The 18,750-nt window shown below is 45.8% G+C and overlaps 1 protein-coding gene across 8 annotated transcripts in view; it reads right to left on the reverse strand.

Moving 5' to 3' along the window:
• Positions 1-18,750, reverse strand: part of LOC135914649 (uncharacterized) — a 461,017-nt gene that overhangs the window by 377,763 nt on the left and 64,504 nt on the right. For 7 of the 8 annotated variants that reach the window (XR_011514057.1, XR_011514058.1, XM_070537513.1 and 4 more), the window contains one exon: positions 12,452-12,486. The exons of the other annotated variant lie outside the window; for it this stretch is intronic. Coding sequence is in view for 5 of the 7 variants with exons in the window: in XM_070537513.1 (XP_070393614.1) it covers positions 12,452-12,486 (35 nt within the window). In the remaining 2 variants the exon portion in view is untranslated. The remainder of the gene's footprint in view (positions 1-12,451; positions 12,487-18,750) is intronic. 8 annotated transcript variants of the gene reach the window in all.

Here is an 18,750-nt window from a genome sequence, read left to right on the forward strand (position 1 = left end):
TTATCACACAAAAGCAGTCGTCCACATATCTAAGAAATATTCTTGGTTGCGGCACGAACGTTGCTAGAGCACGGCGTTCTACTGCTTCCATCGTTAGGTTTGCAGCAGTGACCGGCAGGGAGGCACTCATCGGGGTTTCTCGAAGTTTCTTGTAGAAGCAGCCTTCGATAACGAAATAAGTATTTTTCAAGGCAGAAACGCAAAAGCTTGCGCTGGTCCTTAACCCCGAACGGTGTTCTCTCGGACAGCGAAGCGTCATCGTAGAGGGCAGCAGAACACACGTGAGCAGCAATGTCTACCGGCAGACAAGTAAACAGGGAGGTCACGTCGAACGACGCCATAGTGTCGTCATCGTAAAGAATAGGATCGCGTGCTTTTTCGATAAAGTCGCTTGAGTTATCCTGTCATAAGCATGTATCTGAGTTTTCAATTTTATGTTTAGTTTATGTGTAGTAAATTTCTGCTTAAGTTCGTTTGTACCAAAAAGGTTACTGTTATCGCGCTGCCATGTATAACGCCTCCAGCGTACAGTCAAGCTGCTGACGGCAGCTTTTAGCCCGGGAGGACGTTTCTAGTCTGTACTACAAGAATAAACTTGAACTTGAATTTGAACTTGAGTTACGCACATGTGTCGAGCCACAGCCCAGAAGTGGTGATAGGACGCTGTGCAAGTACTTGGAAAGGCCGTGAAGAGGAGACCGTCTGCAATCTTCGATTGGCCGCATTGGTACAGCAGGCTTGTGTATCTTGGGGAGGCCATAGAAAGCAGGAGCGGAGCCGTTGTGGCAAAGGAGCCTGTAGCAAAGGTGCTTATGCCTCGGAGAGTCGAAACGAAACACATCGATGAGTACATTTTGCAAGTCCTTCTGCACCTTGCTGGTGGGATCCTTGTCAAGACGAGAATAGCTGATCTGGTCCCGCAACAAGGACGGCATCCTGTTGGCGTAATAACTCGGATCCAGGAGGACTGTCGCTTTGCCTTTATCGGCTTGGAGGATGACCAGCTCATCGTTTCCTCAAAGACTTTGGATCACCTTGCGTTGCTCTGGAGTCAGAGGTGACACGAATTGCCTGCTGCAGCCCTTTAGAGCAAGCAACTTATATAATTTTTGCTCATCGTGCTCCGTATCAGCCTACCACTTGCACTCGTGCAGGGAAGCCAACCAGAACTACCCCTTGTTAACCATCCTGCCTTTCTATGTAAGTTGTTGCTCTCACTCCTGGTTAGTTTCTTTTCAAATATAATTTTAATGTTCTTGGTCGAAGTCCGTTTTACTCTAGATTAATTTACTTTTCTTGCACATTTTGCTGGAGCAGATTATAGGAGACCTTAAAACTGGTTCCGTGAAAATTTTGTCTAAAATGAGAACGCTGTGTCTTGAACTGCATCGATCCAGATGAATGCACTGCTTGGCAATCTGAACGAAATTAGTAGGTGCTGCGAGTGTCGCAGGGCTCGTACTTAAGGTCACACTAGCTACGGTAGTTCGGCGTTTGTGCATGGCGTTCAGTAACTGAGTACAAGGTTGCCGATGCGATTTATATTTGCTCTCTTTTTCGCCGACCTGCAGGTACCCGATTCATTTGAGGCGTCACTTCTGTTTTGCTACGGCGAATGATGTGGCGGGCCGCCCGAAACAGAAGAAGACAGAAGTTAGACGCAAAGTGAAAACGTTTATTCTGTTTATTTAAATACTAAACTCGCTTGACGCGCGTCTGACAAATGGTGCATCTTGCCTAAGTTGGCCAATTACTAGAATTCCATTTCGTGCATATTCGTTACCGTCTCTGACGTCATCACCTTTGATCGCCCCAGTCACTCCGCCGCGAAAACCTCGCTCTAAGGCCTTAGCGGTTACGCCCGTTAAAAACACTCACTACTCGCGCACAGACTCCACTGTGACACTACAAGGGCCGCGTGAGAACGTCGGGTGAAGCCAACATAACGCAAACGAAAATGACTCTCGTCAAGCAGAAATGCTGATAGATTTTGGCAAGTAAAAATAACACAATTGAATACAGAGGAGTGAGCAAAAGATAAATGCGTGGAGGAATTAGCACGCTGTCAAAGCGACCATCGTAATATGACCGGTATGACACGGAAATGTCCCGACTTTATTTTTCTTTATTAGTTTAGGCATCCTAGCAGGCAATATTCCCTTTTTTTAGTTTCTGTGGCGTACAGGCCCACGTGATAGAATTTATTAACGCTGCCTACTACATCTCTTCAGCGCACGCAATTTACATAGTTCTTGCTCCTGGCTCTTCGTATCAGCTTAGGAGCTATACCCATGCAGGGCAACCAACGAGCACTGCCTCTTGTTAACCCTCCTGCCTTTCTATGTAAGTTGTTTCTCTCACTCCTCGTTAGTCCCTTTTCAAATTTTCTCCTGTTATTAGCATAGTTAACTGTTAATCCTGGCCATACCTTGTGTCTCTATTTCGTGGTATTATTTAGTAATGTGCTGCGTACATGATGATGCTGCGTACATGGCAGCGTCGGTCCTCTCTCAAGGACCGACGCTGCCAGGAAACTTCGCAGTCTAGCACGCACGCTCTCCTTGGCAGAATCTGCCCTACTACCATATCACACAGTCCGAGACGAAGCAGGCCGACACACTCTTGAAAATGGCTTGCAAGACCACTCTGCGCCTGCCGATGAGTACATCGACTGAAAAATTATTGGCGCTAAGGTTACACAACACCCTCAGCGAACTGACAGAAGCCCTTTACTTCTCGCAACAACAGAGACTTGCGCGGACTCGCACGGGCCTGCAGGTCCTACAAACCTTGGGCTTCCAAGCTATAACAACAGAAACCCAAGAAACCTGCTCGATACCTCCTTACGTCCAGGGCAGGAATCACGTTGCCCCAATGACATGCAACATGGATTCTAACCTACACTCCGGCAGCAGGAGAGCAAGGGCCCCGTACATGGAGAAAACATTCAGGTTCCATACCACGGCCTGTTTTACGGACGCCGCCATGTATGGGACGAAGGACAAGGTCGCAGTGGCACTGGTATGTGACCGCCAAAGCCACGTTACCTCCGCTGCACCGATCCAGCCCTGCACGATCATGGAAGCCGAAGAGCTGGCCATTGCATTAGCCATCCTCGAAGGCCAACACGCACACAAACCACTGACTATCCTCACGGATTCCCAGCAGGCCTGCCGCAACTTCCTACAGGGAGGAATCGGAAGGTCTGCTGCACAAGTTCTAGCCCAGATACTCAAGGAGGACACTGAGGACCTCACCAACCAAACAATCATCTAGGTACTGGGCCCCACTGGCATCACATGTAACCTGCAGGTGACAGAGCAGCTCGGGGATTCGTGCATTACCGAGCCCTCATCACGCCAGCTGCAGAAGACCTGGACCCTGTCAACCTCGAGTATTCAGCCATCGTGAATTTGCGATATCCACCACCTCATGGTAATCTAAAGGCAGAGGATGCCGCTGTCTGGCGTAGGCTTCAGAGAGGCGCTTACACGATCCTACACATATTACACCACATACACGCCAAAGCCTACAGGGACCAATGCCCCTGGTGCGCGACCACACCAACCCTGTACCACATTACATGGGAGTACACGCTACACAACACAGAACACCATGACACGAACACAACGAGGGAGCAATGGGAGGCACTTCTGTCCAGCTCGGCCCTTGACGATCAGCTCAAGCTGATCCAGACAGCTGAGAAGACGGCAACAGCCAGCGGAGCCTACGGCTAGGGGCCCCGACCATTAGCGCTTATTCTGATTATTCTTTTAATAAAGTTAATATATCCTACACTGCCCTATATTCTTGTCAGAGTGGAATACTGCACATACAAGGCGCACCAGACTGTACAGGCTAAACCCTTCACTGCAACTCAGACCTCCGGTCGGACTGAGCCAACGCGAAGCGTGTCTTTTGTGTCGCTTGTGGAAGGAAGTTGCTTTCACGAAAGGGTATTCAGCGCTAATTAGTATGGCTGATAGTCCTGCCTGTGATGTTTGCGGATGCGAGGAGAACATCGACGACTAATTGTGCCACTGTCCTCAATTTCAAGCACAAAGACGATCTTTTTCCAACACATTGATGAAACTAGATGATCATCCTATGAGTGAACAGACAGTATTAGAACCCCGTCTCCACCGATCATCGGCTCAGTAGGCAGTCAAGGCACGTTTGTGCTTTCTGAGAACGCCTGGTTTGTACAAGCGGCTTTCACTCAAGTACTGTCCGCGCACGTCTCCTATACCCTCTCTATCTCCTTTCTGTCTCTACCTCTTCCCCCTTCCCCAGTGTAGGGTAACCAACCGGACTCTTGACTGGTTAACATCCATGCTTTCCCTACCTCACTCTCTCTCTCTCTCCACTTTCCCTCTACACGTTTCGTTATACTTTTCCTGCGTTTGCTTTTTTTTCTTTTTTTTATTCCGAATACATTGCTTTTGTCGTTTCGCGCATAGTGGCGATATGGTGAGTGTGGTGTAAATGGACAGATTACCAAAATTGTCTCCGTTGCTTTGTGGTCAGCACACTGAAGGAAAGCTTCCCGAGCCATAAAGGCTACAGTAGTGCAACAAAAAAAAGAGCAGAAGCAATTTGGAATTTAAAGTAGTCGCAGGGTACTCGGAGTGTGGTTCGTTCATTAACGTTTTCCATAATTCCCCGAGACGCTGTACGAAGGTACGAACGCCATCTCCAAGCTCCTTCCATTGCATTTATTTTTCTCTTATCCATTTACAGCGACCGACAGACTACGTTAGCCGTTAATGAAAGTCTTCGCGGACGGCAAATAGGTGTAAGTTCATTCTCCCCACGTCGAAGCTGCTTCACGATTATTTTTATTTTCTACTTATTCGGTTCTTTCCTGCGATTGATTACTTTTCCCTTCGGGCATTCGCCTTCCACTTCTCGTTAGTTGTGCCCTATGTGGAAGGTACAAGTGAGTTCGCAATATGAGGAGCTCATGAACACACCTCTTGGATGGGCACTGCAGAGACACCTACGTGGCGCAACAAGCCTCTCTTCTTTTGAGGGAGACACCTAATTTATCTTCACTGCAGTGTATGTATCCCACGCTTCTTCTAAATTACGGATAAACCGTGGCCGACATGACGTAAATTGCAGGTATCTACGCAGTAATAAAAAAACTGGCGCGTATGGCGTTCATGTCCAATTTAGGTTGCTGTGAGCTCTTGAATACTAACGAGGTGTTTTACCCTGCGCTTTCGCCGAGCACGGGCGCTTGACGCCCACATATAGACGATGCCGTTTCCTTGAAGAGAAGAGCCGTCATGCTCAAAGGTAGCTTTCTACTGAAAAGGACCAAACTAAATTCATATGTTTTGTTCTGAACAGAGGTTTTTACCTGTGTCTACTGCAAATATTTACGGCAAATGCCAAGCGTTTAGCACAAACTTTACTGCAAATGTTTTGTACTTCTAACAGTGTTTTCACTTACGCAATCTGCTTTCGAACGGGTGTAACGTCCGTGAGATATATATTGTGCAGAAGGATGCATATCTATACAAGGTAGCGCCACACCACGGAACACGTACAGGCGTTCCAGCCGCATTGTTACGCTCGGCTTTCTCAGGCTGCGATGGCATGTTTACCGGCAGAAAACAACTTCATCACGCAAATGGCAACATGCTGCCCCTGAAGCGTCATCTTTCGTCTCCGCGTGAGCCCATCCCGCGCTATGATCCGCTGCGACATGCACGCATCTCGTGTCGCTCCAGTCGCGAGCAGAGAACACAACACTATCTCGTCGCCTGGCTGGGCTGGACACCGCAGCCGCCGCTCGCTAGCTTTCTGTAATAAACGTACAGAGATGACGGCGTGCCACGTCAGCCACCACCACGTCGTACTTACGCTACCAGCATCTTTTGTAACGCTCTCAAAACAACCCTTCCACAATGAGCGATCTCGATCTCGTAACGCTACACTGTCTCAATATCTATCAATTTTCCATTAAAATTTCAGACAAGTAAGCTTTTAACTTTATTCCCATCAAGTATCCCTTCACATGATGCGGGAGGCCCAACAAACACAACAACACAACACACGCACACACACAAAAAACTGTCACAAATGGCAGTTTCACGGAGCCGTAAGCCGTTACGGGCGGAGAAGCAGCGCACAAAAAAGGGCGAATATCGCTTAGTCATCGTGCTTCATCTAAGGATAAGTACTATAACTTACGTGTAGTAAACCTAAATTGCGAGCATGCCAAAAGCAAACAAAACAAAGGCAATATGGTATAATATACGCAGAACGAACCATTATCATACAGCAAATAAAGTATGAATGTTGCATAGGAATGCAACTTAGGAAATGTAGGAAATGTAACAGAACAGAAGAATCCAAGTAATACAGATCAGTATCAAACAGCAAGCCACATAAAAACCAACAAAGGTGAAAAAAAAGAAATGTCATCAACACCAATAAATGAAAAGAAAGAAAGGAGAACGCAATATTTACAAACGTTACAAAAGCAGTCTAATTAACGTATTTTAACAAAACGTTACTCCTTCTTCAAAAAGAGACCTTGAATGGTTATTGCTCGACGCAACAATTTATTTAACGATTAAGTCCCGGAAGTTTGTTTTGTCGCATTTCGCATCACATATGTTGCTTTGAATGTTGCCGCGGTTGTCACTGCCAGCTGCTCAACGCTGTGCGTATGATACATAGCAAAATTTTCTTGCAGGTATTCCACTTATAGTAAAGAGGTGCATTATTCTTTATTTATTGTTTGAACTTTCTGCGTACCGTCATCAGGTCACATTCAACAGAATAGTGACCGCGGAGAGACGCAAGCATAAATGTTTATGGCATGGCGACCAAAAAAAAAAAAGTTCTGTTGCGTTTTCATTTACTCGGAACCCATACTTCTTCCGTGAAGCCCCGTGAACAAGATCAATTACTTACGAGCAACGAAATCAGCGGCCGTCAGCGAGGTGTGTTACTTGGAACGGTGAATATTCTGGCGCCAAAGGCAGCGCCCGCTGCGACGAACCTTATCCACCCATCCACGCACGACTGGTAATGCCGAGTTCGTGGGCGCGGTGTGACAGGTTGACTGCACCGAAACTTCCGACATGCTTCACTGTTTCGACGGAGCTGCGCTACACGTGATTTCCCGAAGGACGTCAAGCGTGCACTTAGGAGAAGTATCGCCAGCAACGGCAGGTGACTGAACGCGGAGACGCTGTTCTTCCGGTCAGGGTCCAACGATCTTGAGACAAGTAGGCGTACCTTGCTGCAATCAACAATCTTTGCAGAGCGAGTAACCACTCGGTGAAGACAGTGGTAGCAGACATTTGAGTGCTTGACTGGCAACAACATCTCGTCCCTAGCGACCGCTGTTATGTCTCTAAAAAAAACTAGTAATGATAAATGTGAACCAACTGACCCACATAAGGGTGTTTCCATATACCAGCGGATAAATACTGACGCAAGTGAGCCAGTGAACCAGCTTACGCTTTTTCGGCCTGCTAACATTCTACGAAGCTCGCAGGGCACAAGCAAAGGACGCCTTGGCCGGCATCCTCAACGTGCTATCCGGTAATTCGCGCACACGTGCGGCATTGAACTACCCAGGTGCCACTTCAGCCCGCAATGTTGCAAAGACTCCGAATATGAGCAGTGGAACAATAGGAAATCGCCGGGAAAGGGAACGCTCAGTGCTTTCCTGTTCGCGCAGCTCACCAAAGGCTATGTTGTCTTTTCAATACTGAACTTATTATCACGACGATGTGTTATGTCCTCCTGTTTCACATTGTTTTCCATCTCTGGCTGCTATGAGCGCCTTAATGTGTTCGTTTTGCTTTGATGTTTGTTTCTGGTCTTACACTTAAGAAATTGCTGCTTCTAGTATAGGATGATTACTTTTAAGTTTCACGGAATTCTTAATATCGCCTGTACCAGGTAGAATAAGTTTTGTCCTTGAGCTTGATTATTCGAAGAGGCGAATATTACTAGCACAAGAAATCATACATGTATTCAGCTAATCAACGAAATTCAATAGTTAACTTCTTAACTGTTTGCATTCCAAGTCGGCACGGCTTACAAATTCACCGGCTACAATTCACAAATTGCAATATGTGCCGTAAGCCAATTGATCACAAAATAATTAATGACTTTTAATTAGTTGAATACGTGTTTCGATTTCTCGGGCAAGTAATACCCACCTTTCTGTGTGATCTAGATCAATGACAAGAATTGTGTTATCCGCAACAGGCGATGTTTAAAAATTCCGGAAGAGTTAAGAATGTTCATCCTCTATAGCGGGATAGCTTTAGAAGAAGCGCTACAAAAAGGGGGGTGGTTTCATTAGAACAGATGACTCATTCTTTCTTGTTTTGTGAAAATGCAGTTGACTTAGGTTGGGCATATTCACAACTTTTGGGGGGGAAAACGTGCATTTGGAGTTGCGCTCCCCTTTCCCAGTTCGCGTTCTTTACCCCTTCTCCCACCTACGCTTACCGTCAGAAACGTCAAACTGGGAGCACACTCAAGATGCCTTCGTAAGTGCCAACCTTCCAACATCTAAATTCTATACGCACACTACGAAAACAAAATACTTATTAGCTCAATCTGACAGTAAAAATTACACAGTAGGGGCGGTGTCATTAAACTAACAAGCGAAATTTAAAAAAGAAAAGCTTTAGATTGCCCCTTTAAGTCCAGCGCTCACAGCACCGCTAGCGGACAGCTTCTTAAGAACTGCTTTAAGACTTCCGCGGAAGTCCTCTACTCTGTCTAAAAACACGAATTTTAACGTCTATTTGGCAAAAGCAAACACTAAGGCCCAATAAAAATTCCGATAAAATGTTGGTAAATTCCGTTGAGTTACGCTGTTCCAGTCTAAGTTCTCGTGCTAGCGAGCGCAGCCTTGTAGTGGCATCGGTTCTCAACAGTGGTAGCGCTATGCGACAGACGTCATCATGGGCAGATCGAGTGTTCTCATCCGCGCGGCGGTTATAACTTGGTATGCACTGATATTCTATGTTGTTTCCTTTGTCGATTTCATGGTCGTGAAGGTAGCCTTACGTCAGCAACTAGTTGACATCGTCCACCATGAAATGGGGACGTGAGACAACTGGTGAGCAGCCTTGGAGTCAGAGGAGATGGACCATGACTGGGTCGTTTCCTGAATGATCGACTCCAGAGTAACGCGGAGGGTGGCGAGTTCTGCTGTCGTCGATGACGCCAAACGAGATGTTTCAATTTGCTCATGATAGCTCTCGCGGGAATGACGGCTGCGCCGGCTCAGCTTACGGAGGAAAACAAACCATCCGTGCAAACGTGAAGACCGCCACTGGGATTTTTTTGCAGGAAAGCAGCGCGGCTACTGGGAAATCGATTTCCTTTATAGCACGAATGTTCGCATTTGAACAACGAAGACACATCCGCTTTCCCCTGCAGGCTGGCCTTTGCAACAACGCCACATCTAACCACAATGGTTAGGAAGGAGATAGTATATACTGCATAATACTTTTTAAACTCATACATAACACAAGCCAATCACAGAATGCGTGGAAAGGCGTTGCGCAAAAATCTGAAGCTTTTTTTTTTTTTAAGGAAAAAAGATTGCCAGCCTGGGTGTTACGATAAGTGTTTGTGGAATCCATACTGGCTTCGAAGTTCCAGTTATTTTGCATGGAATCTGGAAACAACATCGATCAAAATAAGTTTGTTGAAGCGAATTACGGGGCAATTTACGGGTTATCAATAGCAGCTGGTGCTGCAATTACACTGTAAATTGCAGCGCCAGTTTCTATTGATAACATGCGCAAGAATTTGCCGTTGCAAAGTTCGCTTCAACTTATGCTAGCTTTGACATTGGTAGAAAGCTCCTCGGCGCTAAATTTTAGAATTTAGAGTAAGAGCAACACGAATCTTACCTTTATAAGTGAAAATGAGCGCTTCATTGGAGATTTCAGGATAATTTCAGTTTCGCGGCGTTTCTCACGAATATCCGGTGCACGTAGAGCTCGTCCGAGAATCTGAGAAATTGTTAACGCCCACCAAGTCCGGGAAGACATTTAAATTGCCAGAATGTCAATATAATGGTACCTGCATTTTAGCAACACAGCTTGCAAGGCTTCTGTTCCACAAAGACAGTTTCTCATTAGCGGAAACTGAAATAATGAAAAATGCGGCTCACTGTGATTGTCTTTCAAGAAGAAAATTACCGTTCACGAAAGAATATACATAGAGAAAAACAGTGCAACCGTGAAGTTCCTCTGATCATTACACATTCAACAAAAAGAAATGCGTAAAAAATTGTGGACGCAAGCTTTTCCGGGCATGCCTGTAATGCGTTTTGGATTCGGAATGCGCCTTACTGGCACTTGACAGTCTTAAACATCGTTACACTCCTCCTTTCATTTGTTCGTACTAACGAAGGAAAGCTTTCGAAGTTCCACAGAAAAGTGAAGCTTAGTTAACACACTCTGCGATTCGTAATTAAAGGCCTGGCACATTCTATCACGCCCTGCCTAATTTACGGACAAACAGATGCGATTCTAAACGATGGAGATTTCTTGGGAGCCCACATCGGCACTTTGGGCAGGACCTTAGCTGAGATTGCAATGAACTAGGAATGAAAACTATTCTTTTTCGGTGCGAAGTGCACGTCTTTCAAGTTTACAGAAGAGGTGGAATTTCATTACCTCGTGCCTTTCGAGTTGATTACGCGCGCACATAACTCAGCATTTTTTTTGCCTTTACCGTGACGGCAATTGCAGTGAATGCTGAGAACTGCACATTCCCTAATTCTCAGCGCGCCGCTGGAACTGCGTTTCATCTCGCTGTACCATCAGCACTTTGCGACTCGTTACTGTAAAACTGATAATAGTCGCGAGAAACAATTCATATCAGGATATAGAAAATCTGCTGGACAAGCGTTTTGAAATTTTACCTTCGGCCATATTAATGCAAATCTTATTCTTGCGGTTAATCATCGAAAACGGTAAAGCGGGTAGCTACCCCCGCGCTTTCAGCGTCGCATTCGATTTTTCACACCCGTCCTCTTTTTAAAAACTTTATTCAGCAAAAATGTACGCGCCAAGGGCTAGTTAACATGACCACATGATTAGAAAGACGCCTGTCTTTCCTTTTTTTTTTTGTATAGAGTGCCTAGCCTAAGGTAGTGGCTTAATAAAGCAAAACAAGAGAAACCGCTATGTTTGAGTCACACTCATCCCAACACATTCGCCTTCGAAATAAACAAGAATGACTTGGGGCACAAATTCACTAAGGAACATTTTCATAGGAACGACAGTTGTTCATGTAATGATTCACAATTGATCAGATCTTCGTATTATGAAAAAGCCGAACATATAGTGGCGTACTCGATGTGAACAAGTTAAATTATGCGCCTCTTGGTAAAGAATATTAGGATATTAGGTGATCATCCTAGTCTCAAAGGTAGGACAAGGATAAGGTGCACCCAGAATTTTTCAGATGGGACGCGTCCCAAGAAGTTTTAATGGTTCACAAGTTTGCGTGGTTCAAAAAGTAAAATTCAGAGTCGTTATTGTGGCTTGGTTAGTTGTGTCGCTGTTCTCAAAGCGAAGCTTCTTTAGGGATCCCTCCGCGAATTTGCTGACCGTGGCTGCTGGGTGCTCCTGTCTTGCGGAAAAGCTGACGCACAAGGGATAAACGAATTGCGTGTCCCATGGTGGGGCAAAACTTCAGTGTCTCAGCACAACTGCATCATCTCCTGACCACAATCACATGCATACAGGATCTATATATATATATATATATATATATATATATATATATATATATATATATATATATATATATATATATATATATATATATATATATATATATATATATATATATATATATTCCTCCCCGGAGTTAGCCGCGTCTTCTATGTCTGCTTCTCGACCAGCAAAGTGGATCGATCTCGGAGGCTGCAGTTTAATCCCGCAGATATTGTAATTAAGCGGCGGGCCGATCCCGGAGACCGTCGAGCGTCGGCCACGTGCAGTCACGTGGTGAGTGTCTTCGCGTACTGCCGTCTCGTCGGGCAGGCACGTATCCGCGAAGCGCAACGGCGCGACACATCGGCAATGGGACAGGAACGTGAACACTTCATCGTACGTAATTGAAAATAAAATAGCATTGCAGACACCATGTTCGCTTTGCGTACCATGTACTGGTTTGAAACGTTTCGAGGAAAGCATGGCTTGACTTTGATTCCCACAAATGCATTGGATCTTGCGTATTTTTAAACATGCTTAGAGTTCCACGTTAGCTTATTCTGGCTATTGTAGCTTTTTAATACTATGAATACTTAGCAATCGCGCTCATGGACGTTTAACGTCTTTGGAGAATATCCTGCTTTCCGCGTGATTTTTTTTTCTTTCAGGTATTTTCATCAGTGCCAAATGGGCATAAACTGCTTCGGAGAAAAATATTGACTCACCATCCTGGCCCTGCAAATGTGGACATCCAGTGAAGCTGCCGAAAAAAAAAATAGCACCACTACAACTGCTGAAAGACAGAAGGGGGAGGGGTGATGCAATGAATCTATTGCTTTAGACTAATAGAAGTAATGGTAATTTAAAATAACGGTGGTAATGGGAGTAATGGTAATTTTGGCAGCACGCCACCGCTGGACGCATTCCCGTTTCCTTTTCCCTTTGCCGCTCCTCGTAATGAATATGTACTGTTTACTATGCAGTACTTAGTGCACCGTCAGGAGTTTACAGAGTCACGAAGACGTTCGAAGCCAGAGGCAAGAAGTTTAGACAAATTCATGTACTTCCTATGATTCCCGTGCTGGGTGAACCGCCCTGATTGCAGCTCCCGTAGGTACTAGCGCCACAGTTGCCCCTAGTGATCGTATACGAAACTACGTTGCGTGCGGCTGCGAGCAGCTGGCGGCCGCGACGGCTGGCGCTCCGACTTCCCATAATTCCTTGCGGCCGCCGCTGAGTGTGCACGCGCATTTCTAGAAAGTCCCATTATACGCGCCTTTAAAAACCCAAAATAAATCTCTAGTGACTCTCGCTATGCAAGCAAAAAAAAAAAAGGCTAGCCTAACGGGAAGAGTTCGCCTTCGTCAGTTTAACGAAACCCGCGGAATTCGCCGAGGACCTAATCAGCTGGGGTTTTTGAATAGGTTATTCATTCGTTAGCTCTCTCAAGCCATTAAGGCCTTAGTTAAGACCGCGCGCCGTCGCAGGTAATATGAGCTACTATTGCCTAGTTGCGAGTGAGTTTAATGGACGAACCGTACACCACGGTACCGAAGTTCTCCAAACGAACGTCGTCCTCAACTTTATTTAGTGTGGCAGAATATATATATATATATATATATATATATATATATATATATATATATATATATATATATATATATATATATATATAGCTACAGCTACATAGCTATATATAGCTGTAGCTTCTAGCTACAAAGATAGCTAGAAGCCCGCGCAGGTCTTCACGATGTATAACGCGCACGTCACGCTCAGCGACGCATACTTGAGGATTTGACAGCATGAAACTTCCCACTTTGATACGCTCCTGGCAGAATGCTTCGCCGCGTGGCAGCTGCGGCAGAAAACATTTTGCTTCCTCAGCCAGCGCCTTTGCCATGCACAGTATTCATCTCAATCGCCGTGGACGGTATGGAAAGTTATTAGCGCGTGCGATATATAATAGCCGATCCGGCAGCCTGGCATTCAAGGGAGAAAGGTGAAGCTCGTCTAATATGAAAGGAGCGCCGGCGACGCGCGCGCGAGCTCAAGAATACTGATGCCGATGCCCATAGACGAGACGCTATTTACAGCTCTGTCCAGTCGAATCTACGGTAAAGAGTTTCCCCACGTATTGAGCAACGGCCTCATCACAAAGAAACAACGAGCCAAGTAACTCTTCCTTGAACCATTAGCTAGGCGGATAGAAGTAATCAATTATAATTAATTAATTAATTAATTACTTGAGGAACGAACGAAGAAATCGGTCTTATTTTTATTTTTATTTTTTCTTGCTGCGGGAGGGGACGGGGAGAGCGAGATCAATTTCACGCGATGTGAAGAAATGAGAAAGTTATAAATGTTTGCATCCCGACCATTTCGAAGAGGCTTGCGTTTCGAAATTGTCGATCATAAACAATTCTGCGTGGCACTTTACATTGTTTCAGTTACACTCTATAGAAGATGCCTCGACATACCTTTTTGGTGCCCTCCAAGCCGCTGGAAATCGCCCCTTCCTGCTGAGCATCTGCTACAGCGCGACGTTCTGACGCTTCATGACACTGCAGAGCATGTTCTACAGCTGCGGGTGCTGGTCTTGTTAACTAGTGGTCCCGTAGTCCGTGGTCTCGTGGCGCGTGGTCCCGCACGTGGTATATATATTTAACATTGCAACCAGAAATACAAAACGTTATGGAGAACATTCGGCACGCGCAAGAGGCATGTACGCCGATCGCAAAGCTGATCTGAGTATGCCTTCCATATTAAGCTTGTTGTAAATACTGCACATGTCTAGCCCGCAAAGTAAGCTGAGCCGTATCAGAAAATATTAAAATGCAGAGAGAAAGAGAACAGGCGGTGTAGTGTGGTTTGTCTATCCTAGGAATTCGCGCACGAAAGCTCTCTCTATGTCGCAGGGTCACACTAGAGATACCACAGATACCTGCAGTTAGATTACATATGTGAAGAAGAACTAATGCACTGGACACAAAAAAGTGCCGTGATCACGTCAAACAGCAACCTAACCTCGATATTCTGAGAGAAACTTCTATCAGCGGAGTTATCTTTTCTGTTCCTTTTGTTCTTATCTATGTGCTATCGCGTGCCGTTTTTCGCTTATTAAAACTCTACATACTGCGGTGTATAATCACCATGCTCTTCTCCAATGGCGTTGTAACGAGTAGCAGCAAAAGTGACGGCCCGAAATGTACGCATAACTCTCTAGAAGACACTTTTTTTCCAAACGGTGAAAATTTCCGCACGCCGCCAAAATAAGACTGCATTGCCTGCCGCGGTGCAGGTACAGACAAGCCCGAGTGAGCATGCTCGTATTCGAACTGCTGCTTCGCGCACTTCCGAAATCGCGGCATGGAAAAAAAATCACACAGATCCCTCAAACTCTCGGAATCGGTGTAAGCGAGAGCTTTGGTAAACCGGCAAGATGAAACGACTCATCTCAATAAGAGACGCAACGAAATCCTGTAACGAACGCGACCCACTGCTGTCAAAGCTGTATCACCACCGACCACAGTATCTAAGCCTTTAGATGCCGAAAACTTCTCGCGCAAGAGCACGTGCGGCTAATGGAAAGTTGCGTGCGCACTAGCTCTCGCACGTACATGCTACGAGACGTGCCGCTCGCGGCAACGGTCTCAACGAGCTACTTGGCATTGGCACTAGAAAAGTGCGTGTGCGGTTGTTGCCAAATAATCACAACATACCTATGTGATGCTGGAAGACCCGAGGTTCACCATCTGACAAACAATTCTTTTATTTCCTGTGTTAGTCATTTGGCAAGGAAACTGTTGCTGCTTCTCCTGCCACAGTACGCAAAGCCAGAGAAGGTTCACAGAGAAAGCGTCGCTTTAAAAAGGGAAGCAGTCTTATGCGACCGACCAGAATCACGTCAAAATTCGCAGCGAAGCTCTTTTTTTATAGCAATAGTATGGACTCTCCAAGTGCATTTCTCCCGCCGCAGTCGGCGTCGCTGTGGGGTTTCGTATCAAGTATAAGGGCGATAAAATCATAGCCATGCGCCGTAAGCTGTATGTGCCACTGAAAGCGTATGGGGGTGGGCAGGCGGTGCTAGCTCAATATCGCGCATGCAAGGGAGGAAAGTGGGGAGGAAGCGCGCCTTCTTTCGTCGCGGGCAAGGCTCCGGGGGGAGAGGAAGGAGGAGGGCCCCCTCTACTCCTGGCGGCCCGGGCATGCGCGCGCATCCACCCAGGCCACTATCTTGAAAGCCATCTCGGACGGGGACACAGTCTGCCAAGCGCTGTGTATCGGCGGCTTAGTTCGCGTTGGTACGAGACGCAGCACGAAGGTCAATTCGCTCGCTGCTGCTGCCGCACTTCCTCGCTCCAGCGTTTCGACGGCGAGATTGCGCGGTCATCGAGCAAGATGTGTTCATGCTTGCTTGTGCGGATGAAACCATGCTTGTTAATCGGGTTAGTATGCCTATGATACAAGTTTATACGGCCGATAAAACTGCTATCCTTACATCGTACAGATGTCAACTAATTTGCTACCGCAGTCAGTGCTCCACCTTCCGGGCGAAACTTCGACTTATTTCTTAGAATTTTAATTACGAGTATCCTGAACTCGCGCATTAAATTTGAACTCACATGTTACGACATGGACCAGAAAGCTCGCCAATTCTAAACTCGGTATCACATCTGGTTCTCTTGGAAAACTAGAAAAGCGCGCGTAACGTTTGTAAGGTGCCGTAATTATCCCGGATAAATTAAAATTCACACCCACTTTCGACAACATTTGCAGCAAATACGAAATCGGTGCCACGCTCAGTTCTCCAAGGAGAGCGACCAAACACTCTCCTCTTCTGTTGTATAATGCCTAAAAATGCGCAAAGTAATTATCGGCAGATCCATTGCTTAACCCAGAGGCTTTAAATTTGCACCACTCATCACCCTTAATATGACTCATCATTTCTACCAACAAAAAACTCGTTGCCATGTACTGTTGTTATAGTACACTGGAAAACATTTCTGCCGACAGCTGTATAACACGTTCGAGAACTTTCATAAGCTGCAATTTATCTGCACACATTAAACTTTGTAGGCACATCAGTTCTCATCAAGTTCTTTCCTTTTTGCCAAATATGACTTCAGTGGAAGCTATAGTTCTCAGAGGACAGCGGCATAAATTATACCCTGTTACTAAAATTCAGGTATAACAATCTCAAACGATTTTGTAAGTAACTGCAAATGCCGTAAAAAATCCGCACATTTTCAACTTATGAACATCACAAATAGCCCCCTCTATTGTCACTAAATATGAAAAAAGCACTTCGCTTGGTCAACCGGGGACATCGAGGAAGCCTGCTACGAGCTTCATATTGCGCATGAAAACATGGAGAAAACGAGTGCTTAGTAATTATTTGCAAAGATCATAATTAAGCCTAGTATGTTAAATCTTCGTCGCACATTACTCGTAGCATGTCCCACTGTAGGTGTTAAATGTGAACTGGGCATGGCTTTTGGTACTCCAGCATTCTGCAAAATGCTTAGGAAGGCTGTGTGACGATTTCAAGCACTTGAATAAGCAATGTGCTGCGTGAAGCTCATAATTAACTGACGCTTTTGAAGCTTTGCCTGTGCATCACGCATTAGTTACCTTCTTATTTTCTTGAAATGTCAACTCTGTGGCAAGTTTAATTCTATCATGCAGGGCACGGGACAAACTTCGTAGAAGTTTCCTAAGACATGCTTCTAACACTCAGGACGCGTGTACCAGTAATTTGCTGCAAAGGTCGTAACTAAGCACCCACGTTTAATCTTTGCTCGTACATCACCCACAACATGCCCCTATTCTCATGCAAATTGAATCTGGTCACTACGTTTAGTACACCGCTACATATAAGGACACCGAGCAAACAAAGTTCACGATTCTTATAACGCCCCTAAGGAGGAAGAAAATGAGCATTTATTAGTAATTCCGAAGTGCCTCCCCCTCCCTCCCTTTAGCCTACACATTTCAAACGTTTAGTGAACACCACTCGTAACATAGCCCCCGCATCTCCGAATAAAAAATGGCAGCCATCTTTGATTCTTACAGGCCCCGGGGTGAACTTTCAACGCGTTTCATACAGCCTCTCTTAGCTCGGCAGAAAACGAGTGTTCAGCCATTTTCATTCCACCCCTAACTAACTCACAAACTTCAGTTGCTCCCACAGGTCGCCTCTAATGTCCCCCCCCCCTGCCCTCATTGTTTTTTTTTCGCAATATAAACTTGGCGAATGGACAGTTTCTCCAAGACACGGGTACAACACACAAAATGTTTCCGAGCACCACTAGTCGCTCCAACAGCTTCGCTGTAAATGCAAACCCCACTGGATGCGCCTCTTACAGAAGTAACACGCTTCAGACGAAGTAAATGGGTACAGGACAGAGTAACGTCTTGGTTGGTTAAGGCAATCGATATCATATTATAAACGCCAATGGAAGTGCTACAGCGAGACCCTTTATACATGTTGCAGCCCATGTCGAAAGGGGATATTCAAGGCAAAGTGCTCAAAGAGCTACTCTACCTTTACTCTTTTTTTCTGCAAACCGATATCCTGTCTCACACACAGAACTCCCAAAACGTTGGCAGCAAGTAATAAAGTGGCAGCAAAAAGTGGCAGCAAGCATACGGGATTCTGCGCCGACATCTCGAGCAGCTAGCACTGCGGAACATGGTTCGTGTGAGCCATGTGCAGCGCTAAAAGCAGAAGCGCAACATGCAACACTGAGGACGACTGAACGAGGAGACGTTAGCCGTGCGTCAACAGCTTCTCCCGTCCACTTTCACTTTGCGCGTTCATCTTTAGCGATAGACAGACGTACAAAAAAACCAGCTAACCCAGTATAGTTCAGCTTTCTGGTTAAACTCGGCTCTGGTTATGGCTCGATACCTCTGAAGATGAACTGCGGCTCGGATTCCCTTTTGCGCAACGGCTTTCGGGTGGCAGTGAAATCCATCTGCCAATGCCAGTGTGCGGCGGCTTGGTCGTTATTACATGTCAATC

The sequence above is a fragment of the Dermacentor albipictus genome, chromosome 4 (assembly GCF_038994185.2).
Source record: "Dermacentor albipictus isolate Rhodes 1998 colony chromosome 4, USDA_Dalb.pri_finalv2, whole genome shotgun sequence".
Lineage (NCBI taxonomy): Eukaryota > Metazoa > Arthropoda > Arachnida > Ixodida > Ixodidae > Dermacentor > Dermacentor albipictus.